Below are 24,275 nucleotides of genomic sequence, written 5' to 3' on the forward strand. Positions count from 1 at the left end.
AAAATGTAAAATGTGAGATAACTTGGAGGGAAAAGTTTGGGTAAAGAAAGTTAACATAAACTTGAACAAAGAGTCAAAGAGATCATGACTAAACTTAGAAAGTAAAAAGGTAGAAATCGGATTATGGCATACCTAATGTTCAAAATAAAGAACACCCCCCTGAGATAGGGTGCAATACGGAGTGAAAGATGAAAGTCTAGGGGGAAAAGAATGCATATGTCAATATTTGCAACCAAGATTTACAGCAAATTGACCTGAAAATGAAAGAAGTTGTTACTAAAGAAAATGAACTATAACTTCTATGAGAGTTTCAAGCAAATTGATTCACCAACTACAACCTCTGGTAATTCCTTTATGAAGATGCTATATGACAAATCTAGTTATAGGTAAGTTTTCTAAAGAAAAAAGTGCAAGCAGAATACTTTTCCGTGAGACTTATCCTCTGATTGTGGATGAATGAAACGGAAAGTAGAAAAAAGGAAATAGAAAATGATTTTACGTTTGAAACTTGCCGAAAGCAAAATCTTGGTATTTAAATGAAGGGTAGACAATAACTTTGCTTCAAAAAGTTAGTTAGTAGAAGTATGTCTAATGGTTACTATAAATATTTTTGTACTGCTTCTACAGATCACAGAAGAAAAAAATATAGAAAAACAAAGGAAAAAGAGCAACTCTTTTGTACTATTTTACTTACTAATAGTAATGATGCAAGCCAAAATAACAAAGAGATTCACAAAGGATACCTAAAAATAACATAAGTTCAGAATAAAAAGGAATTATTTTAGTACCTGTCCAGATCAAGGATTTGACTATGCACAAGTGTTTCCGAAGTAACTACAATAAAATGCCACGCTTGATTGTTGTAAAGTGATTATGCAAACCAAAACATCCTTGTATATATTTCTAAGAAGATAAAGAGAAGGAGAAAGAACGATGCAACTTTGCTTTAAAAGTTAGTTAGGAGAATTATGTCTAATGGCTAACACAAATATTTTTGTACTGCTTATACATATCACAAGAAAAAAAAAAGAAAATAAAGAGGAATATATAGGAGCAAGCCTCTAAATATAGGAGCAAGCCTCTATTGTACTGTTTTACTTACTAACAGTAATGATGCAAGTCAAAACACCAAAGAGATTCACAAGGACACCTAAAAGTAAATCTCAGCATAAAAAGGTAATAAAGAGATTCGCAAAGGACACCTACAACACAACTGGAGAAACAGCGGCATGTTTATCAAAAAGGGCATGAGGAATAGCCACAGTTCCCATGAACAGGTAGCAGTCATATTACCATCATATTGATAAATATGATAACGAACTGAGCCTAGACAGAAACGCATATACATGTAAAAGAGCATAGAGTTTCAGATGGAAAAGGAGCAGAGTTCTAGACACATGACTCGTAGCAAAAAATCATATAATAGATTTGAAACTTGATATTGGAAGAGTAGTCACGCATCGAAGAGTGCATACACGTCCATGAATATTTAGTCACTTCTTTTCTTACTGCGAGTCATACATGCCTCCATGAAATTGTTGTACTAAGTGAACATTCTAAACATTAGCATTCCTAGGGAGATAGCAATATAAACATAAAGTAGCTAATTACACACTTTGAAATAGCTATATTAATATTTGAAAGGATTTGATAATTCTGTATGAAATAGCTATATTGCTAAACACTTTATATTTATAATAGGCGAAATACATAAACGGCCCCTTGAAGTTGTCCTCAACGACCAGCTGAACACCTCAACGGACCCCTTTATCATTTAGACACTTCAAGTGACTATAACTCAAATCAAGTAAACACATGTCGCTGATGTGGCACATGCGTGATTGCTAACCAAATTTTGAGCGCGTGATACATTTTTTGCAGCCTATTTTTTTTTTTTAAAGAAAAAACATGAAATACTCAGCTTAGCCTCTCTTCTTCTTTCAAGTGCAAACCACCATGAAACCACCATAGCTTCCATGAAAATCAGTCACTAAAGCTCCAACTAAGCCACCTTAAATCACTAAAAAAAATATCGCCTTTCATCAAAAAACTTACTGCCCATAACCTCCAGAGCTTCGCCTATATCCGTCAAGCCAAAACTAATCCCAAGCTAGCCGAAAAAACAACAAAATTGCAGCAACAATAGTTGTGAAAAACCACCAAATCTCCACTAGATAAACACCATCTTTCATCTAACAACACATTCATTCCAACAGAAACACACAAACAACAACCAATTATTTGAACCGATCGATAATCTTGCACCAAAAATAATAAATTAGAGAAACAAAAGCTTCAGTTTCAATAATGGTGAAATTCTGTTTCTTCAATAAAATTCGCTCAAATCAGTATTAACACAACAATCCAAATATCAAAAATAACACCCACCGATTTTCATTCTCAAACAACTTCAATTTGTAGAAGCCAAATTTTAGATCCTCCTTCTTCGATATTTCTCTTCTCATTCGTCTTCGCTGGCCCTCTCTCCTTCGCCTTCAGTTTTTTGCTATCCAGTCCCCAGTTCTGCTACTTTTCGGATGTGTGGGTATTTTAGTGAACTAATATTCATTAAACCTAACTGAAGCTACTTTTGGGATGGGAAGATCTGTGTTTAATTAGTTGGATGGAGAGAGGATTAGGGAAAAGGGGAAGGAAACGCAGAAGAAGGGCAGAAGGAAGAAGATGAATGCGGGTGGGGTAGCGCTAGTTTTGGTTCTGGAAGGAAGAAGATGAAGTGGGGGAGGGGGGGCGCTGCATTAGGGGAAAAGTTTATTTCTCCTTTAAATTCTTTTTTTTGTTAATTATAAGTGTTAAGTTTTAGTTATAAATTACACGTGGCGTTCACTGATTGACTCATTTGAAACATCATTGGCAAGTGTAACTCACGTATCTGGTTTGTTGCACTCGGGTGTCTATTTGATTCACTTAATAATCACTTGAAGTGTCTAAATTATAAAGGGGTCAATTGAGGTGTTTAGCTGGCCGTTGAGGACAACTTCAAGGGGCGGTTTATGTATTTCGCCTTTATAATATGTTCTTATTTAACTGATTAAGAGAGTACATGCACTTTATAGAATTCTGAAGATATAAATTTGCTAACATTTCTTTTCTTTTAGTTGTTGTAATGTGTCAGCTTTATTCCAAACAAATGTTTACATTCTGTTATTCCATAAAACTAATATGAAAATTTAGCACCACAACAGTTTGATTTTTATATTCAAATAATTTCATTATATCTTTACCAATAACTTGTTCTAACTACTATGTCATACCTAAAAGCAACCAATGAAAAGTGAAATGATAGTTGCTAGTCCTTCTTCCTGCAACTGTACAATTTAAATAAAGTGATTGCCTGCAAATATAGATAGATAATTTAACAACTAACAAATTACTATTTGACTGGAAAGTTTCAGGGAGATTTGTCAGATTACACATTCACATATCAGCAAAATGGAACGATGTAATGTTGTTAAGTTATTTTTCTAGTCTACAAAGTTTATTTTCACGACGCTGTTCATTCTCCCAAGAAAAAAAAGTGAAAGGTAAAAGTGAAAATGAAGAATATATGTGTATATTCATATACATTGTTCTATAGTTTCTGGAGATAACGATTGTGAAACTTTTATATGATAATCATTCCACAACTGAAAAATCAGAATAGATGACATTTTGTATGCGTTGGTATAGTTTCAAGAATTTATAAAGTTTCAACCAAAACCTTAAATTTCAACAAAGTACAACAGAGTCTCTTGTAACTTAACGCAGAATGTAATTCATTATGGTATGATAGATGAACTCGATTCTTAGTAGTGTATTTCATGTTTTATCGAACAATTTATAACAAAAAAGAAAGAAGCAAAAAGAATGAAAAGTGAAAATTTGCTTGTGAAGAACAAAAAGAACGAAAAGTTTACTACTGAATATAAACCCTTGAATTCTAATAATCAAGTTTTTCGTGTATCTTTCGAAGAATCCGAGTTTGACCAGATCTAAAAATGTTATTGTCAAATATATGTATCCACATGTATAAGTAAAATAAGTGTCATCTTAAAGGACAAATTAAAAGTGATCGATGTACTTACCTTGCATTCCTTCTCTTCATATATGCCTTGAATATTAGGGATCCAAACAAATATAAGAAAATAATTGAGTTAAAAAAAAGAGACCTAAAATATACAATTTAACGGAAATCTGCAAGTTAAATACTGGATTTTGCTACTGATTATCCCATGTATATGCACATAGAAATTAAAAAAAAATATACGAATAGCAAATCAAAAAAGCCAAATTTGCAAATAAAAAAATAGAGAAGCAAAACGTGATACATGTATCTGTATATCACCGAGAAAGATATTTGAGGATACATATGTCTGGTGCACTGATTCTTCAATCGAGTTTTGCTACTGATTATCCCATGAATGCGCACACATGCAAATTAAAAAAACAGAGTTACCAAAACAAAGTATAAGACAATAAAATATTTTTAATACCTTTTCTTCTGGTAGAACCAATTCAATCGAGAATATAGCGTCAGGATTCTAACGATTTGGTACTTCCCACATATTGCCTTTTTGAAATTGTTACAGCGTTGATTAATATTTTTCATAAACTGTATGTTTCCTTGAATTTTTTTAGCGATATTTGAGTTTAAGAACACGGGAGAAATGGAAGTTGGCCGCCAGTTTGGAGAAGTATGTTTTGTGGGTTTCAATCTGCATATGTTTCGTGAGTTGTGCGTGGTTGAGCGATTGTCCATTATCCTTAGGTTAGGTTCTGGAGAGAAAATTTAAGGAAAGTGGATTTTAAATGAGTTTTCTTTTAAAGTTAAAGAGTAAAATACGTAAAAATTTATGGTCTTCATGGTTCAAAAGTAGATGATCGATTTTTGAAGGAGTTTTTATTTCCAAATAATTTTGAATTAGTTAATTTGTTAAATGTATGTTTTAAGATCATATAATCAATTAGAAATAAATAAATTTGAAAATTTTGAATTAAATAAAGCTCTTTAATAAAAAAAATTCCGGTCTTCATGGTTCAAAGTTAAAAGAGTATTTTTAAAATGTGCCATTTTTAATTTTTAATTTTAAATAATAATCTAAATCAGATTTATTTTTTAAAAGTTAAACATTAAAAACCGTATATCTAAAATCAGTTAATTTATTTATAATAAAGAAATACTTATTTTTAAAAAAGTAAAGAAATCTGAAATTTAAAAAACTGAACGTGGGAGTCCAAAAAACGTGGGACTGAAATAGGTACACAAACGTGGACTCTTGGGCACACAAACATGGGACTTAAAACGTGGACTCAAATTAAAAAAAAAAATTAAAACTTGTCCTTTAATTATGCCATGTACAATCAAGTTTTTGGAAAAAAAAAAGTTATTATTTTACCGTGAAAATACATAAAAAGGGTAGAAAATCTACCATCAAAACTTGTCATGGTAGTTTAACAATGTAAGTGGTAACTGTTACCACTCACGTTTCTTATTACTACTAACAATGTAAGTGGTAACTGTCACGTTTCTGAATTGGCTAGTTATTTAATTTTTGTATTTTTTTTTCTTTTTAAATTTTTTTTGAATGTCCTAAAGCATGACACGTGTCGATATGTCGTTTTGACACTTGGCACAATAATATGGCTTTGCTCTCCTATTCTATATAGATAGATGTCGGTTGGTGTTCGGGTCCGTTTGTCCGACCTCGACTATTCCACATGATACTTGCATTGCTATCTCCCACCTCTGCCTACTAAGGCATAAACAGATGAGAAGAAATTCCCAACCTATTCCTCTTCTAGGACGTAAATGATAAAAAAGTAGTGATAGAATTGTTAAGTTGCGATATCTAAATATCTCATATATTGTACTTTTGTAGGCTTCATGGAAATGAGAGAGAGAGCTGCAGAATTCCCTCATGAGAGATGTTACTGTATCTAAATGGAATGAGGAGCAAGAGACAAAATGTTCCCCTTTTAAATTCTACATTTCTTATGAACTGGACTTGATATACAGCACTTGTCCTTGTATTAATTAAAGCCATATCTAATTCAGAATTAATGTTGCTAAACGTTTTTCTTGTTGAAAGAAAAGAAAAAGTGTAACTTGTGATGATGTATGAATTTATTATTCTTCCAATTTTTCAATCAACATTATATTTAATCCTTCTTAATTATCTTGGATTGGTTATTATGGAGTATTTATCTTTCCACAACTTAAAATTTTGAATTTTCTTTCCCTTTATTTATTGTACTAATACTAATATGAATGTTAAGTTACACGATCTTCACATTAAAGACATGTTCATCCAAATTTAGAAAATTGACCTTCCTTCCATTTTTCACATTTACTTTTCGAAACGTTTTTCAATAAAAAAATTTCTCAAACGTTGCAAGAAAGCATCTCCTCCATCATATCAACATCCACTTTGTACCTTAGTTGAATTTGGACATGATTGCATAATTGTAGAGCAATTTAACGATATAATGCATGACATGTAAGCAGGGGCGAAGGGAGAGAGTCAACTACAGGTTTGCTTAGATTTTATTTATATTAAAAACTTATTAAATATATATAGATACTTAATTGCAAACTCAGTAACTAAAACTAGCTATGAGTTTGATTACAAGATTAGAGCCCAATAAAGAATGATAAAAGACTTAACTAGATTAACAATAATCAAGTGACCATTGAATTGAGTCTTTTGACATGAAGTTGGGAATTGAAGGATTTTGAGTCAAAATGTTCGTTAACTTGTCTTTCAAAAGACTACTTTCTCACAAAATAAGATAAATAGACATTACTTGAAAACAGTGGCATTTTGTACAAACAAATTTAATCATAAACTAAGGTAGAGGTAGTTAGCAGTTAGGCAGTATCAAAGCTTGAAATCTAGATTTCATCAAGTTGAACTTTTTGTTGATTAAAGTAATTTTGTGAATATTTCTAATGTGAAAACATTCTCTCTCTTTTTAACTTTTCTTTCAAAAGACGAATTATTTCTTGAAAACTACGTAATTATTTCACACACAAAAAAGATGTATAAACATATTCAAAATGATTTAAAAACAATGATATTTTATAAAATTTTGTGGGAACAAATTCAATCAAGAATTAAGGTTAGAGCGATCAATTTTTAATGAATATGATGTTGACCTATTATTTATTCAATTTGATATTTTCTAATCGACGATGTCATAAATTCGATTTCATTATAAGAAGAAGCATTCAATATCTATATCTATGTGGAAGATATAAGACTAGAGTCTCAAGGATGTCTTGTAGAGCCCCTCGTCCTCAAGTCCAAGAAAAGATACTAATCGGAGACGTTGAAATTAGGCTCTTTTTTTTTAAGAATCTCACAGGCAAAATTAAAAGACGAAACTTTGCAGAATATTAAAACAATTAGTGATGAATGTACTTAGCATGGAAATTAGAGTTCATCAAATCAAAGTCTTAACTATTTTGTTAATTAAACTAGGCATTTTCATTATTAACAAAAAGTTGTAAAAACATTTCTTTTTTTCATTTGAGATATTGTTAGCCCAAAATAAATTTAGATTCGGATGCTTGGAAAAGAAGAGAAAATCTCAAATATTCACTTTGACTTGGTCTCTCTCTCTCTGCGTGAATTGGTGGCACCATTGCGGAGTGTTCGTGGTGTCCACGCTCTTCAACGGTCGGTCTTTCTCCTCCTCCCTTTTACTCAAGAAAAACGCAGTTGGGGTTTTTCCTTTGTCTCTCTCTCCTAAAACCCTTCAAAAATTTTGGAGAAAATTGAAGTGGGGTTCTGAAAAAAGAAGCCAAGAATTGAAAGAAAATGGTGGAGAAAAGGAAGTTACAGAAAAGGGTCTTTATTGGTGAAGATGATGTATCCTCTCTCTTACAAAGGTTGGTTCTTTTTTGTTTTCAAGTTTGTTCTTGAAAACTTATGTGTATATGTGTGTGTATTTGTATTGTTCTTGGATATATTTTTTTAAGTTGTGCTATTGCCTTTACTACACTGCACAGACACACATATGTATGTATCTATGTAATCAAACGCGGAGCCATGATTTCAACTTCATGATTGCTAGATTTTAGAACGACGGCTTTAAGTGCTACTAACTTCATTCTCAATTTATATTTATACTGTTTGAGCAAAAGCTACTGGGTTCGGCTGGACTTGCATTCAGGCTTCTAGCTCCGCCCCTTATATGTTTCATGTGTGTTTGTATTGTTTAGTGAATATATTATGCATATTAGTTTTGATTGTTTTGTAAATGTGGGTTTGAAAGGTATACAGCAATGACTGTGTTGACGGTGTTGCAAGAGGTGTCACAAGTTCAAGATGTGAAAATTGACTGGAATGAATTGGTGAAGAAGACCACAACTGGGATTACAAATGCCAGAGAGTACCAGATGCTGTGGCGCCATTTGGCTTATCACCATGGTTTGCTTGACAAATTTGATGATGATTCTGCTCAACCTCTGGTCAGTCCTACTCCCAGAAATTAGTTCATTTACTTCTCCAACAACTCTGTGTGTGTGATGTTTATGTGAAGGACTTGTTCTATGATGATTATTTGAATTTGGAGTTACCGATATGCTTTTGAGGAACTATAGGGCATTTATTCGAATTTTTGCAGTTTTTTTTTCTTTTTGTTTTCTTTTAAATCAGAGAAAGATGTATGCTTTCTAGGAGTAGTTTAGCCTTTGAGAGATTTATATGTTTAGAAAATATACGGAACTTCTAATTTGAACTTGCATAATATTGGCATGAGATGAGTTAAATTGAATGACATAGTCAATGAGGATTCACATGGCCGACCTAAACTTCCTTGGGACTGAGGCGTAGTAGTTGTTGTTGTTGTGATTCAACAAACCCCTAAACAGGCCCATATAGAGCAAATTGGATAGTTGAGATTCATATGGCAATTGCAATTAGCTTGGATTGATGTGTTGTAGTAGTAGTAGTGGTTGTTGATTTGGTAAATGGAAGAGAAGAAAATGTAGAGAGAGTCGGCATGGTGCTCACTGAACCTCCGAAATATCTAACAAGTCGAGTCTCATGTTGGTCATATAGAACACCAATACATAGAAAAAGGGCTGAAGAAACCAGTCTCATGTTGGTCATACATTATCAAATGCTTTTGCTTCTTGTATATCTGTTAGTGTAGCATGGAAGACATCCTCCCGTGGTCTGTTTCCCTTCTCCAAATTGGGAATGGAATGCCGCAACTCATTATGTTTCCTGGCTAAATTGGGGTCAACTTTGTGCATATATTGCCTAAGCTTGGGATTATAAACCTGTGAGCAGCTTCATTTATCTGCTCCTGAGAAGATCCCTTCTTACTGTTTCATATTGTCTACTCAATAAGTGGCAGCAGAAAATAATTTTGCATTGAATCTAGTGTTTATTGTGATCTGTGTTGAAAGCATTGAATAATGTATATTCTCAAATACTACGTATTGGTAACTAATGTATGGTGGTCGATATCCATTATCTGTTTTCTCAGTGACATGAATGATCCACCTTATTTTTTGAACTTCCACTGTGATTTTTTTATTTTATGATTTTATGGTTTGATTTTTATTTCTTTGATGGCAGGATGATGATAGTGATCTAGAATATGAATTGGAAGCTTTTCCTCCCGTAAGCAGTGAGGCTTCAGCAGAGGCTACAACATATGTGAAGGTAAACGAACAAGACCTGCCCAACCTTAACAGCCGAACAGCTGTAATTTAAGTAGTAAATTAGTCATTTTATTTCTGCAGCACAATATGCTTCTAGGTGAAGGTCTAACAGATTTCCCAAAACTGCTGAAATTTCTTAAGTCAATGAACTGTGCTGATGGCTTTACATTTACCTATGAAGGATCTTGAATTTAGTCCATTACATATATGATGAAATACATAAATGGGTTAAGAACGAGATATTATTCCTCAGGTCTGGGAAATGCACCTCTTAGGCCATAACTACTTTTTGACAAGCTCATTTTGCATGGTTTAGAAATGGAATTAGTATGTGGCGTGCATTGGTTATTTATGTATTTGGACTTGCTTTTTATTTTTGAGACAAAGAAACATTGCACTCGCTTTTATTTGACTATGCTAGGATGCCATCCTCTACCCTTAAGTGCATACTCCTACCTATTACTAGAATTAGTTGCTGATTTTCAGGGTGACACGCATGCTTCTCTCTTTTCTCATACAGTCAATTTTTGTTGCTTTGGGCTTGTATAGGTATTAATTGCTTCTGGGGTTCCATGTGATTCACATATGTCAAATGGAAATACTATTGAAGCTCCATTGACTATAAGCATACCCAATGGGCAAACCTCTGGAACCGCTACAGAAAATTCACTCCGTGGTATTTCAGCTTATGGGATGAAAATTACGGTCCCAGTTTCTGTGGAAAAACAACCACTTCCATCTGTCACGGCTGCTGAGGTTGTGGACACTAATGGGCCAGCTAATTCCAACTTTCCTCCTCGGCGAAGACGAAAGCCTTGGTCTGCAGCAGAAGATATGGAACTCATTGCTGCAGTACAAAAGTGTGGTGAAGGAAATTGGGCAAATATATTGAAAGGGGATTTTAAGGGAGATAGAACAGCGTCACAACTCTCTCAGGTTTAATCTTCTATATACTTGGCAATTTATATGTTCCCTGGTCATATTTACACTCTGGTTTAGCAAATTCTCTTGACCTTGTCCTTAACAGGAGTTAGTACAAGTATGTGCTGTTCTGCAGATCGGGAACTTTTCGTTTCTCATTTGCTTTTTTTTTTATGAAAGTAATTTTGATAGAGGATGAATTAACGGCCAAAAGAAATTTCTTTTGATAGAGGACAAATTCAGTCTCTTATTATACTGATAAATCCTCGCTTGGAGTTAAAAGAACATTAATCTTTGGGTTACTTGCAGTTGCAGTTTACTAAATGGATCTCATTCAATAATTGCGCCTTCTAAATGCAGCAAAATAGTAAATGACAAGAAAAGATATTGTCTAGTGCAGCTAATTAATTAATCTGAGCTTGAACACTTGTTGTTATTCGTTAACGCATCCTTTTTGAGAAGCAAAATTCATGAGCACTCAAGCCAATATTACAGATTGCTCAAGTCTGGACCTATCATCAAAATTTGCTAGGAAGGTCAATAAATTGAAAATAATCAGTTGTTTTCTGGACGACTATGGAAAAGTAAATAGGAGAAGATTTAATTGCAAAGTAGTCTCCTGTTTCTAGTTTCTTCTTGATATACCCATGAGGTTCCTATGTGTATAGCTGACTGGGTTTTTTCGTAGAGAATCATATTGTAGTGTATGTTCTCTACCTTTGGTGGGTTATATACAGGGTTTCACCCATCATTAATAAATCATTTACTTTATCAAAATTAGTAACTAGATTTAAACAAAAACTAAGTAAAAGGGCCCCACCTTGTCAAATGGTAAATTTTGTAAGGAAGGTAAGTATGTCCTCATTGTGTATGCTTTTTCCTATTTTGAACAGTGGAAGCAACTGAATCATGGCTGGCAATATCCGAAGTTTCACATTTTAGGTTATATTGTTCTCCCACTCACACTTGCTAACTTCATGGATGTTAAAGACATTAAGTTTCATTGCAAAAGTGGCATAATATGATGCAATGTACGCTCTTAACAATGATAAAATGTACCTATTTATATCATAGTTGCTTTCATCAGGTGCTTCCCAATTTCATTTGTAGTATTACCTATATAAAGGAGGAGGTATGCCAAATTTACTAGAATAAATTCAGTTTTCTATGGTTCTATTTTGCTGTACGATGGGATAATTCTGCTCTCATCTATGTGGATTGAGACTGTAAGCCATTTCCAATTTTTTAGTAAACTTCTTTTACAGTTTTAGAACACTAATCCAAAACTTTGGTCTAGTGATGTAGCACTATTATATTAATTTGAGGATATCTCGTCCTCCATTCTATTCCTCTTCGGTTGTAATGAATTTCTTAAGTGCCTGAAGAAGATTTAGTCGGGAATGTAAGTGTTAATCGAGCTAAGTAAATATGGTGAAGTAATGTCTAAATACCGTTTCTCCATGTCACGGCCTATCATTTTAATTAAACTGAACACTGCTAGTGATATCATGTTCCAAGTCCCCCCTCCCCTCCTCCCCAACCACCAAACCCCCAAAAAAAAAAGAAAAAAAGAAAAAAAGGGTACTCACAAATATGCCTTGGAAGTCTACCGTCATCTTGTATGATTTGGTGGATGTCTTGGTTTTCCCAGGTTCCGTTGGTTAAAATGGTGGAAAGTGACTGAGATGCCAAAGTATTTATTTGTGGAACTAGCAAGATCTAGATGTTAACAAAGCAGTTAACGGAACTTGTAAAATAATTTCTGCCTGTTATAAGATCTTCTGCAATGTAAATCTACTTTAAAATAATGAGTATTTCATTGTGCAGAGATGGGCAATTATTAGAAAGCGACATGGGAACATGGTGGGGAATGGCTCACAGCTGTCGGAGGCTCAGCTTGCAGCTCGTCATGCGATGTCCCTGGCTCTCGGTGATAACTTGAGAGCAGCTTGTCCAATCAGCACTAATGGTAATTGTCTTAACTGTATGTCATCAATAATGTCCATATGTCTGCTCCCACACTACTGTGAGAGAATGGAATTAAAAAAAGAAAAAGCAAGTGGGCAATACTGCCTAGATGGGGGCTTTTAAGCGTGTCATATGATAAGTGGAACGTCTGATGTCTTTGACCTTATCGGCGTGTGGTTTATACATTGATTAAAATTCAACAATTAGGAGCTAAAATCTGAATTCCTTCAATATGCTGGTAGGTTGCACTATGGAAAACCAAGGGTTAAGTGTTTGCAGATGTAATGAAATATGATCTTAAAGGTGTCCATTGTACTGACTTCGTTTACTTCCTTTCCAAGAAGACTTTTGACAATCCAAACTCCAAATGGTAATTTCTGCATGCACAATACCTTTAGAAAACAACATTTCTGTGCTAAGTGTGGAATCGGGAATTCAAAATCTTTAGTAGCAATTCTGTTTTCCAGCATTATGCCGAGATATATTTAGATGGTTGCCAGAACATGGCTCTTCCCTTTCTTGACTCCGCCTTTGTGTATTGTATATTAATTGTACATTGAATATCCAAAGTTAACTTACTCACCTCCCCAATTGTTTCATCCATTTATGCAAGCTCTAATTTTAACCTAAATTGTGGTATTGTTTCAGTGGGGCCCAATTCAGGCAGTGCACCAAGTAATTCTTCGCATTTTCCTGCTGCCAATAATGCATCTGGTGGTCCAAAATCCGAGCATCAGCAAGATTTAGTACCTTCAAAACCTCGAGTAATCCCAAAAAATCCATTGCCAAAACCTGCTATTAACCCAGATTCATTGGTCAAAACTGCTGCTATGGCTGCAGGCTCCCGAATTCCTACCCCTTCAGGTGCTGCTGCCTCACTGCAGAAGGCTGCAGAGTCTAAAAAAGTCGTACAAATCATGCCCGGAGGAACTCCAGCAGTCAAATCATCTGTGCCAGGTAGCACTAATGGTTTGCCCAGTAATGTGCACTTCATTCGAAATGGCCTGGTTTCTCGTCCCCCAGGTTGCGGTCCGTCAAATGCTTCACAATCTGCAGTTCGACCTAACCTAGGGGCTGTTCCATCCAAAACAAATGTGTCATCTGGGGTTCCCGCTGCCCCTACATCTTCTTCAGCAAGGGTACTTGAAGCAAAAACTAAAGCAGTCGCTATCCAAGAAAATCCAACTGCTATTCTGTCTAATGCACGGATAGAGAAAGTTGAAGTTGATCGAGCTGCTTCAATGGATGCACAACAGGTCCGAAAAGGTCAAACTTTTGGTTCAATCAACTTGTTGACAGAGAAAATTGAAGGTCAAACTTCAATTTTAGGTCACACAGTGAAAGAGCACGGAGGAGAGAGTAAAGCTTCAAGAGTTCGGGCTCAAGAAAAGCTAATCCCAAGTCTAGAGACTGCCAGCAATAGTAGCATCAGGAACCAGGGTGAGAATAGCAATAAGAATGAGAACACTAAAATAGTTTTGGCACTTGAAAGTAGTGGTGTTCAAGGTCCTGCGCCCGAGACATGTAATAAAGTCTTCAAAGAGAGTTGAGGTAGGGGATTTAGGTGAGGCACTAAGGATGGGGGAGAGTAAATTGGAGTGACTGGCCGGATGTGCTCTGTATGTAATGTCTAATTCGCACCTGCTGTTTTGTGCTTCAGCTTTCATCTATGTAAATGTATTCTCCTATGGTCTTGTCTATATTTAGGTGACAATTCAAGATTCTTTTATATGTTCCCTTGTTGAGGGTTGATTATCTCCGGGTGGTGGTTATTTTTAGTGAGTAATATTGGCATATCTCTAGCCGAGGGTCTATCGGAAATAGCGTCTCTGCCCTTCCAAGGTAGGGGTAAGGCTGCATACATCTTATCTATCGGAAATAGCGTCTCTGCCCTTCCAAGGTAGGGGTAAGGCTGCGTACATCTTATCCTCCCCAGACAAGTACCCCACTTGTGAGAAATCATTGGGTTTGTTGTTGTTGTTGTTTGTCATATGTTGCTGAGGTACTAGGTTAGAGACTATTTTTGGTGCTTCCAAAATGTTGTGCTAAAAATTCAATGAACAAGATATGATCAGAAAAACTGCTGCATCGACATATTGTGGCAATTCAATGCAGATTATAACAATGGAACCTTGTTTAAATCTATAAACTCAGCAAAAGTATTTGAAGTAGGCTTATTCAATATGTGAAACCAGGTCTTAAAGAAAGAGCTGTGTAGTTTGCAGAAATTGGTGAATTTGAGAAGAACAAAATAGTTGAAAATAAGAACATGGCAATTCTTTAATTCACGAGAAAATCTGGCACTCCTACTCAATAAAGGCAGGTCACCTCTTTCCCTTCAATAAATTTTCAAATATTAAGAATTGACTACAAGAGAGCTAAAGGGGAGAGAAAAGAAGGGGAAACAAGAGACATCTATTTAGCTACTGCTGCTAAAAAGTCATCTATTTTGGTACTGCTGTTAAATCGCTGTACTGTTTCTGCAATGCTGGATTTACACAGGAAAATATGGATGGCCTCTTATTCTTCAACTTCACTCCAAACAAGAAGGACCTCAGGGGAATTCTAGATCGAGGCCTTGCTTGTTGGTTTTTCAGCCCAAGTTCTTCGTCCAGGTTTGACAATGTGCTCCGGATCTCATCTTGGAGTTTCCGTATACATTCAATGGCTACTTCGAGTTCACCTGCTAGCTTATTGTTCTCCTGCTTCATGTTTAAAATCTCACCTTGAAATTTTGCTGCTTGATAGGCATTCAGCACTGGATCATTCTCTTTAGACCCTGACTTTGACAGTCTTGTTATCACATCGAGAATATTAGATAGAGATGATAACCTGTGCTGTAAGTCATCTTTCAGCATTGCATTATGGTCCAACCACAAGGTCAACTCAGTTTGTATCTCTCTTAGATGTCTATAGATTGGGCGGATGCCTGAGAGTAGCGACTGTGGTTGACCTGTATCTTGATTGCATTCTTCCTTCACTTTCTTTATTTCAGCTTGTAGATCCTGAACTGAAGTTTGAAACTTATGTAGTTGATGAAATGAGGTGCTAAATCTGAGCCACAACTCTATGTTCTCCTCCAGCAAATCATCAATGTCCATCCGTACTTTCTCCTCAACAGTAGTGAAGGAGTGTGTTTCATCAACATCAGTAACTTTGATATCTCCGTCATCGTCCCCAATATCTAAGATTCTTGTCTCTTCTGGTGCAGTTTCTTCCGTTCTCATGTCAGTGGAATGTGAGAGTGCTTTATCCAAGAACTCTGTTTCAACATCTTTTGACTGAAGCAAGTTCAATCTGTGCTGTAAGGACAGAATCTGTGCATCCTTCAAGGCATTAGCATTCTTTAGAACTTTCATCTGCACAACATATTGGAAGTGGCTCGCTCTCCTTTTCTTCTCCGCATCATTGAGCTTCTTCTTCACACCCTTGAAATTCCGAAGAACTGATGTGTACTCCTCAAGTAGTATCTTCTCTCTGTCATCCAGGCTGTTTAGGAACAGTTCTCTCCAGTTTGGTTGGTCATCCTCTAATCCCGATTCATCTTGTTCCATGTAGAGCCCGTTGTGAACTGTCCTGAACTCTTGATTCCCTGCAACAACTGCCATAGGTTAATTAATTTAGTTGACAAAGAGAGAGAGTATTTTTTTTTACAGCTTAAGAGCACAGGAACCTTGATCTGAGAATTCATCCTTGTGTACGTCTTCTCTCTTACTATCTTTTAAGACGGATGGAAGATTATCTAAAATACTTTCCCATTCTTCTAGCTCGTTATCGGAGCCAGTGCTTGGAATATCTCTCACTTGGACCTTTGCTGAATGTTTTTCAAGTTGGTTATGCCAATTGGTTTGTGGAAAGTCGCCATCTGTTTTTACTTGAATGAAATCATTGGTTTGCTCCTCTGACTTGATATTGTTCCGGAAATCTATTTTTCTTAAAGATTTTTCTGATTGCTTGCTTTCATTCAATTTGGAGAAACTTTCTGTGGCAGATCCAACCGCTACATTGACATCATGATCATCACCTACCTTCTCTCTACCTTTGTCGTCCATACCGATTGAGGTCCCTGAGCCACTGATGGATGCTCCTGTACCTTCATCTTGGTAAGATTTTTCTGGAGTGGACTTCTGAAGAGTGCTTCCTTGACCTTTCACCTGTATGTTATCACGGTAATTCTCTGAATTGGAAGGATCATATTCCAGCTTCTGAAGTTGTATCTCCGCGTCTTTAAAGAATATTGAATCATGACGAGGAGGATTCGTTGTATGAACATTTTCCTTGAATCCCCTTCCTGAAATCTCATCTTGAGTAGCTCCAGATGGACTAACCTGCAATAGATCATTGAAATAACTTCCTTGGTCGGAAGAGATTTTCCCCTCTTCGCTTGTAGAAGAAGCACACTTGTCTGCAACATTAATTCTGCTTGCTTGCTGTTCAACTCTAACATCTTTTGAGATAGCTGAATCATTGGATGAACTCAAAGACCGACTTTTGTCGGATTCCTCCATCTCTGCATGTGGATCGTCCCTCACTGTATTGTTCGTAAAGTTAGAAATGTAAAAAAAGAAAGCTTCTTTTTTAACTTTGACAGAACTTAGAAAATCACCAGTAATATCTGCAATATCTTTGCTTTACCTGCTAGCTCGTCTGTTCTCTCTTCTCTGATAGCTGAGAAATCATCTGAAATATTTATGCGTTCCCTTTCACGAAATGCCTTCTCCATCTTGATCTCGGCAGCATTCCTTATAGGGAGATCATACTGGTTAATCGGATGGTTGGATTTCTGAATATTTTCTTCTTTACCTTCCGGGGGAATGTGCGAACAATCACTCTTCTCTGCATTAGCTGTGGTGCCAGCATGCTCTTCCATTCTCATATCTCTTCTGATGGCGGATTCATTATCTGAAACATGTATCTCACTTTCACCAAAACTCATTTCCATCTTAGCCTCGGGAGAATTCCTCAGTGGAGAATTCTGGGAACGATTCATTGTATAATTTTGGTGGTAGGTTTTGTAAAGCTTTTCTTCTTTACCTTCAACAGAAATGTTCAAATGATCATGCTTGTCCGCAGCATCTTTTGCCCCGGCTTGCTTTTCCTTCTTCACATGTCTTTTTGTGGCCAAGTCATCATTTGAAATAAGAAAACTTTCACTTCCAACAAATCCTCTCTCTATATTGACATCTGGAGAATCCGTTGATGGCGTGTCCTGGAAAAAATCATTCAGGTGATTCTGATGGTTGGTTTTAGTAAACTTTTCTTCTTTATCTTTGATAGAACTGGGAAAATCGTCCCTTCTGTCTGCTAGATAGTTTGTGCCCGTTTGCTCGACCTTCCCGACATTTTTCCTGGTGGCTGAGCCATGGTCTGTAACATGCACGTCTTGACATTTGCCAAACCCTTTTTCTATCTCAACTTCTTCTGCATCCTTTGCAAAACCAGTTTTTGTTAAATCGTCATGATCATACTGAAGGTCGGATATGGACAACTTTTCTGCTTTACCTTTGATGAGGTTATCCCAAATATCCTGTTTCTTTGCTTCCTCTCCCATTCTGATTTGCTTTGAGATCATTGCATCACAACCAGGAGATGTGACACATTCACTTTCTTTGGAATCCTTCTTCTGATTAACAGGAGCAGAACCGGGAAAATCATCACTTCTGTTAGCAGTATCATTTGTCCACCTTTGCTCGACATGCCCGTGTTGACTTCTGTCAAAACCTTTTTCTATCCCAACATCCGCTGCTTCCTCCAAAGGGCCATTTTTGGGAAAATTGTCTTGGTCATTTTGAAGATCGGCTTTTGGAAACTTTTCTTCTTTATCTTCAAATGGGATGAGGTTATCTTGTTTCTTTGCTTCCTGTCCAATCCCGATTTGCTTTGAGATCATTGCATCATAATCAGGAGACTTGACATTATATTCAGTTCCTTTGTAATAGTTTTGTTGACTGGCAGCAGCATCTTCAGATTGAAAACTATTATAGGCATTACCAAATTTGGAGTCCGTGTACATAGTATATTCAGCTTTTCCAGAATGATCTTGATCTGCACATATATCTGTCTTCAATTTCTCCCTCACACGTACACCTTCTGATGCCACCAAATGGGGGGTAGTCATGGTCATCATCTCTTTGTCTGTCAATCCTGATCCCTGGTTAGCTTCTAAAGTGCCACCCGTCTGTCCATCTCGAGAATCGTTGCTCAAGTGGCTTCCAACGTGGTTTTGGTGGTCATCTTCAAGACAACCTTCCAGTTGTTGCACGACTTCTTTCTTCAGACCTTCCTTACTATTTACACCTTTGGAGATACGTAGAACATTTTCTCCAGGAATGACTGCTTCATGAACCTGAAACTGCTTTGCCTTATCGACACCTGAAACTCCATGGTTAGCTTCTAAAGTGCCAGCCCTCTTTCCATCTCGAGTATAGTTGCTCGAGTGGCTTTCCGCATAGTTTTGCTGGTCATCTTCAGGACAACCTTCCGGTTGTTGAAAGCCTTCTTTCTTCAGACCGTCGTTAGTACAAACACCTTTGGAGATACCTTGAACATTTGCTCTGGGAATGACTGCTTCATGAACCTGAAACTGCTTTGCCTTATCGACACCTGAAACTCCGTAGTTAGCTTCTAAAGTGCCAATCCTCTTTCCATCTTGAGTATCGTTGCTCGAGTGGCTTTCCGCATAATTTTGCTGGTCATCTTCAAGATAACCTTCCGGTTGTTGCAAGCCTTCTTTCTTCAGACGGTCGTTAGTACTAACACCTTTGGAGATACCTAGAACATTTCTTTCTGCAATGATCGTTTCATGAACCTGAAACTGCTTTGCCTTATAGACACTTGAAACACCCTGGTTAGCTTCTAAAGCGACACCCGTCTGTCCATCTCGAGCATCGTTGCTCAAGTGGCTTTTAACAAAGTTTTGCTGGTCAACTTCAAGACAACCCTCCTGTTCTTGCAAGACTTCTTTCTTCAGACAATCCTTACTGCTTATACCTTTGGAGCTACCCAGAACATTTGCTCCCGGAATGGTTGCTTCTTGAGCTTGAAAGTGCTCTGCCTTATCGACACCTGAAACGCCGATTACTTTATTGGATGGCAAAGTATCTTTGACGTCTTCATCTTTCCTCTTATTGTGCAATTTCTCAGAGAGATCATCAAAACTGCAACTTGCTTCAGTAAGATGAGGTTGGTGGTGATAGTCTTTGAGATTCTGAACACTGAGAAGTTCTTCCTCTAGTTGTCTTATCCTCTTGCTCATGCTCCCTGAATCTTCAACCAAAGTCCCCTTCTCCTCCTCGGCTTTGGTCAGATGTGAATGAAGTTCATTTGTCTCTGCTCTTAATCTATTTACATAAGCATTCTGGGAAGAGAGTGCGCTTTCCAAATATATGACTTTATCAACAAGTTCATCAACCTTCTCTGCCAAATCGGACATGGAAGAAGTGGCAGAATTAGCTTGCAACTCCTTAACTTTCGAATGCACTTTCTCTGGATTATGCTTCTCTGTTTCAGAAGTTTCCACTTGACGGTTCAGCTTCTTCAATTCTGAATCTGGATTAGAAGACTTATTTACTTCAGAGAGGACTTGTGGATGTGGCAGGTGACTGACAAATTTTCCCTTTAGAGTCTCAAATTTTCCGAGGACCTCTAATATTTTTTGATGCTCAGCGATGACATCTTCCACTGATTGCTTCTGCTTTTCCTGCAACCGAGCCAAGGTGTCTTGGCAAGAGTTGAGAGCTGTGGCAGTCATCAATGTCCGAGCTTCTTCATCCTCAATCATCGTGCCAATGCCAAACTCATCTTGCAAGCTGCTAACTTTTGTTTGCATCTCGGTGACATGTTCTTCAATTTCCCAATACCTCGCTAGCCCATTTTCGTATGAGCTCTTGATAAACTCTTTCTCAGTCTGAAGTCCCAAAATCTCCTTCTGAAGCCTATCGATTTCCTGGAGTGCCTCAGACTTTTTCAGACCTGAAGTTGGACGAGCAGCAGCAATTGCATCGTCAACATTGAATTTGATCAGTCCCTTCTTTGACATTAATCTTGAAGGTTTGGCGTTTCGTTTGGCAAAAGAAGGAACTTTTGGGACACTTAACTTTGGCGCGGCTGGTAAGCTTTTGGGAGGATCATTAGATTCATTATGAGGTTCTATTGCAGCAAGAAAATGTTCTCCATCTTCATCCTCCATCGACAGTTGAACTCTCTCGGGGTAAACAGTAGCAATGGTTCGATTAGCAGTCTGAAGATCTTTGGATAAATGATCAAATCTCTCTGCCAAAGCTCTGTAACTCCGGAAAAAATCTTCTACGAAGTTCAAAAGCTCAGGCCTTCTTCTGTAATACATCTCTGCGCGGCTTGCAAAGGATTCTCCATCCTCGTCTATGATTTTGAGTACATATTCAACCTTCTCCTCCATATCTGCAAATAACAAGCAAAATAATCAGCTCTTTCCTTTCACTTCATTTCTTTCTCTTCTGTTTAATCACAAGCATCATACATGTCTGAGAACCCTTTGCATTTATAAGACAACAGAAAAAAAGAGATAGATGTAGACTGTGAGTTATACTGTAGTAAAGGGCAGCCCGGTGCACGAAGCATCCCGCGTTACGCAGGGTCCGGGGAAGGGCCTCACCCCAAGGGGGTATGATGTAAGTAGCCTACCCTGATGCAAGCATCGGTGGCCGATTTCACGGCTTGAACCCGTGACCTATAGGTCACACGGAGACAACTTTACCCTTGCTCCAAGGCTCCCCTTCTGAGTTATACTGTTATACTGATCTAAGAAAATCCTTTGTCATTATTCTTTTTCTACTTTCAGTGTTTTCAAGACAAATAGTAGGAAGCTAGATTTATTTATATTAGCTAATTATGCCTTAGCTGAGGAGTTAAAATCAAGGCCTTGTGACGAAGGTCCCAAGTGAGAAATGCCAAGATATCCAACTCTATCTTTGTTAGTGAGTTTAAGTTTTGTACACTAACGTAATACTTTTACACCATCAAGTTAAGTTACCTACATTAACAAGTAACTATTTATAACAAACATTATATGATAACCCAGAAAATAACCTGATATAATAAGTTAATTACACTGATAGTGGGAAAATCTTGAACTAGGGGTGTGCATTCGAATCGGTTTATCGATAAATCGAATCGATTATTTGTTATCGAAATCGAAATCGAAACCTTTTTGAAACGATAACGATAAGCATATGTACAAATCGATAATCGATAAGTAATTATCGATAAGGGTCAAAATCGAATGCACACCCCCAGACTGTAGACACTTGTTAAATGAGCAATTACCTATTTGTGTAGATTAATATAACATACAGAATGTATATATATATTCCGCTACTATTTTGAAAGCGGCTGTACAATATTATTTTCCCTAATCTATACCCTTTCCTTTACCCTAAGTCCCTTACCCTATTATTTCCTCTACCACATTTAAGGAATGATCATATTTAAAGATCAAGGGAATGAAGTTCAAATTAATGGAAAACAGAATTAGCCGTGATGATGTGTTTTGTTTTGTTTTGTTTTTTTTATACCGTTGGAGTGTTGGTGACATACATTTGATCCCTTACTTTAGTTTTGTTGCATGTGCTTGTTGACACAATTTTTATATTATAAATGGTGTTCGTCTTATTTTAGCTTCTTTTTGTCCATATTAGTTAGGCACGTTTATAGCGATATACTTTCCGTGGAATCCCGCAAATTTTCTTATTGGTGTAATCGATAACCGAATTGATAAGCCCCCAAAATCGATAAATCGAAATCGAAAAAATCGAAACCTTATTGAAACGATAACGATAAGCATATGTACAAATCGATAATCGATAAGTAATTATCGATAAGGGTCAAAATCGAATCGATAAATCGAATGTACACCCCTACTTGAAACTATCAGTGTATATAATTTGAACCCTTTGTTAATACCCAAATAGGAAGCAACTATGCAACAACAACAACAACCCAGTGAGTTCCCACGAAGTCTGGGGAGGGTAAGATGTACGCAGGGGAGGGTAAGATGTACGCAGCCTTACCCCTACCCTGGAAGGATAGAGAGGCTGTTTTCGATAGACCCTCGACTAAAGAAAGAATGAAAAACGTAACGGCAACAGGTAGTAATAACAACAAGATAAAACAAGAAAATCAAAACCAAGAAAGCAAGTAAATACCAAGTAGTAATAACAATCTAAGAATAAGGAGATATCATACTAACACTAATGCTATCGAGCTGAGCAAGACATACGGAGAACGCTGGACGACCTACTAACCTACTACCCTACTCCTCGACCACTACACATTCTTATCAAGGATCATGTCTTTAGCTCCAGCTACGCTATGTCCCGCCTAATCACTTCCCCTAGGACTTCTTTGGCCTACCTCTACCCCTGCTATAGTAGTTTTATTATTTGGTCCAGCATTCTAGTATTCTTTCTTTTATGGCTCATTGGAACTACAAACATTTGCATTAAAAAATTTGCCTATACAGTTAAAAAAACACTAGTAATTCAACATTCTGTTATTTTCTTGATAAAATAACATGTTATATGGCACAGTTGATGAATTTGAGTAGTTGAAAATTCTCTAAAAGGATTGCATCATAAGAAGATATAGAATATAAGGAAGTGACCTTGGAGGTTTTGATCCAGCCATTTTGACTGCTTTGTTCTAATATGGCTAGCCCACCACCATGAATATGCATTTCTTGCTGCTCTGTGTAACATTCTTTCCCTTCCTTTTTTCCCTCACTATACAACTACTTGCTTTTCTTTATTGGCCATAACACATTGTTTTTCATCATCTAGCAGATGAGATGAGACGAGATCCAGCATATAAATAAACACATTTATGATTATTATTCTTGAGAGGCAAAAAAAATAAAGAATTTTGTTTAAGGAGAATGTACATGATGTGTTGAGCGAAACATAACATACTAGGTCAAAGAAGAGGTATTAGATCTCTATAGAAACAATAAGCAGCACAAGTGTAGGAACCCCATTAACTAACTCAACAATTGGCAATTCCTGGATCTGCCAGCTGATATATAGTTTAACATAACATTATGGCTTGCATGTCCTTCCCTCTTCTTTTCTTTCTTTATTTTTTGGTGAGGGATGCAATGGTTTGACTTTTCTCCTTTTTTTTTAAAATCTTATTTGTCGAGAAACAGTCTCTCTATCTCCATAGGGTAGGGGTACGGTCTGCGTATACTTTACCGTTACAACATTAACATGATCTTTCTATTTTTCTTTTTGTAATGTTGGAGGGGAGAAGAAAATATTACTATTTCTTACATTTCAAAAAGAATGACAGGATCCGAATTCTAAAATCAAATGTTCTAATTTTCGATCTTAATTCGGACATTAATTTTTTAATAATTTTAGAATAAAATGTTGGTACATACTAAGAAACTAAATAAAGTACTATAATTGCAATTTTTTTATAATTAAAACTATGTAAGAAATATTGTGATACAAGAAAAAATTATTTGATCCTCCAAATAGTCATATAAATAAAATGAAGCATTATATTTGTTTCTCCATGTCAATAAAGTTTCCTTTCATTTCTTTCCACCCAACAACTTTAATAAGGTTTACAGTAACAACATAAAGAACAGTACGGTGCACTAAACTCCTGCAAAGCACGGGGTTCGGAGAAAGGTCGGACCACAAAGGTCTATTGTACGCAACCTTGCCCTGCATTT

The 24,275-nt window shown here is 36.5% G+C and overlaps 2 protein-coding genes across 2 annotated transcripts; one reads left to right on the forward strand and one right to left on the reverse strand.

Moving 5' to 3' along the window:
• Positions 1–7,584: 7,584 nt before the first annotated feature.
• Positions 7,585–14,317, forward strand: LOC109238952. Its single transcript, XM_019405449.1, has 6 exons — positions 7,585–7,888; positions 8,275–8,470; positions 9,588–9,674; positions 10,223–10,609; positions 12,422–12,563; positions 13,211–14,317. Exons 1-6 carry the CDS (start codon positions 7,818–7,820, stop codon positions 14,110–14,112), a joined length of 1,785 nt encoding a protein of 594 aa, XP_019260994.1. The 5' UTR covers positions 7,585–7,817; the 3' UTR covers positions 14,113–14,317.
• A 500-nt stretch (positions 14,318–14,817) lies between these two features.
• LOC109238953 lies at positions 14,818–23,572 on the reverse strand. Its single transcript, XM_019405450.1, has 4 exons — positions 23,202–23,572; positions 17,198–20,980; positions 16,236–17,093; positions 14,818–16,154 (listed from the first exon to the last, which is right to left on the reverse strand). The coding sequence occupies exons 1-4, from the start codon at positions 23,293–23,295 to the stop codon at positions 15,007–15,009; spliced, it is 5,883 nt and encodes a 1,960-aa protein (XP_019260995.1). The 5' UTR covers positions 23,296–23,572; the 3' UTR covers positions 14,818–15,006.
• Between the last annotated feature and the right edge of the window lie 703 nt (positions 23,573–24,275).

Source organism: Nicotiana attenuata, unplaced genomic scaffold (assembly GCF_001879085.1).
Source record: "Nicotiana attenuata strain UT unplaced genomic scaffold, NIATTr2, whole genome shotgun sequence".
NCBI lineage: Eukaryota > Viridiplantae > Streptophyta > Magnoliopsida > Solanales > Solanaceae > Nicotiana > Nicotiana attenuata.

Coding starts and splice junctions, on each gene's coding strand:
- LOC109238952 (XM_019405449.1), top strand. CDS start 7,818: ATGGTGGAGAAAAGGAAGTTACAGAAAAGGGTCTTTATTGGTGAAGAT. Junction 7,889..8,274: donor GTATCCTCTCTCTTACAAAG/GTTGGTTCTTTT, acceptor TGGGTTTGAAAG/GTATACAGCAATGACTGTGT. Junction 12,564..13,210: donor TTGTCCAATCAGCACTAATG/GTAATTGTCTTA, acceptor GTATTGTTTCAG/TGGGGCCCAATTCAGGCAGT.
- LOC109238953 (XM_019405450.1), bottom strand. CDS start 23,295: ATGTTACACAGAGCAGCAAGAAATGCATATTCATGGTGGTGGGCTAGC. Junction 20,981..23,201: donor GCTGGATCAAAACCTCCAAG/GTCACTTCCTTA, acceptor TGTTATTTGCAG/ATATGGAGGAGAAGGTTGAA. Junction 17,094..17,197: donor GAGAACAGACGAGCTAGCAG/GTAAAGCAAAGA, acceptor CGAACAATACAG/TGAGGGACGATCCACATGCA.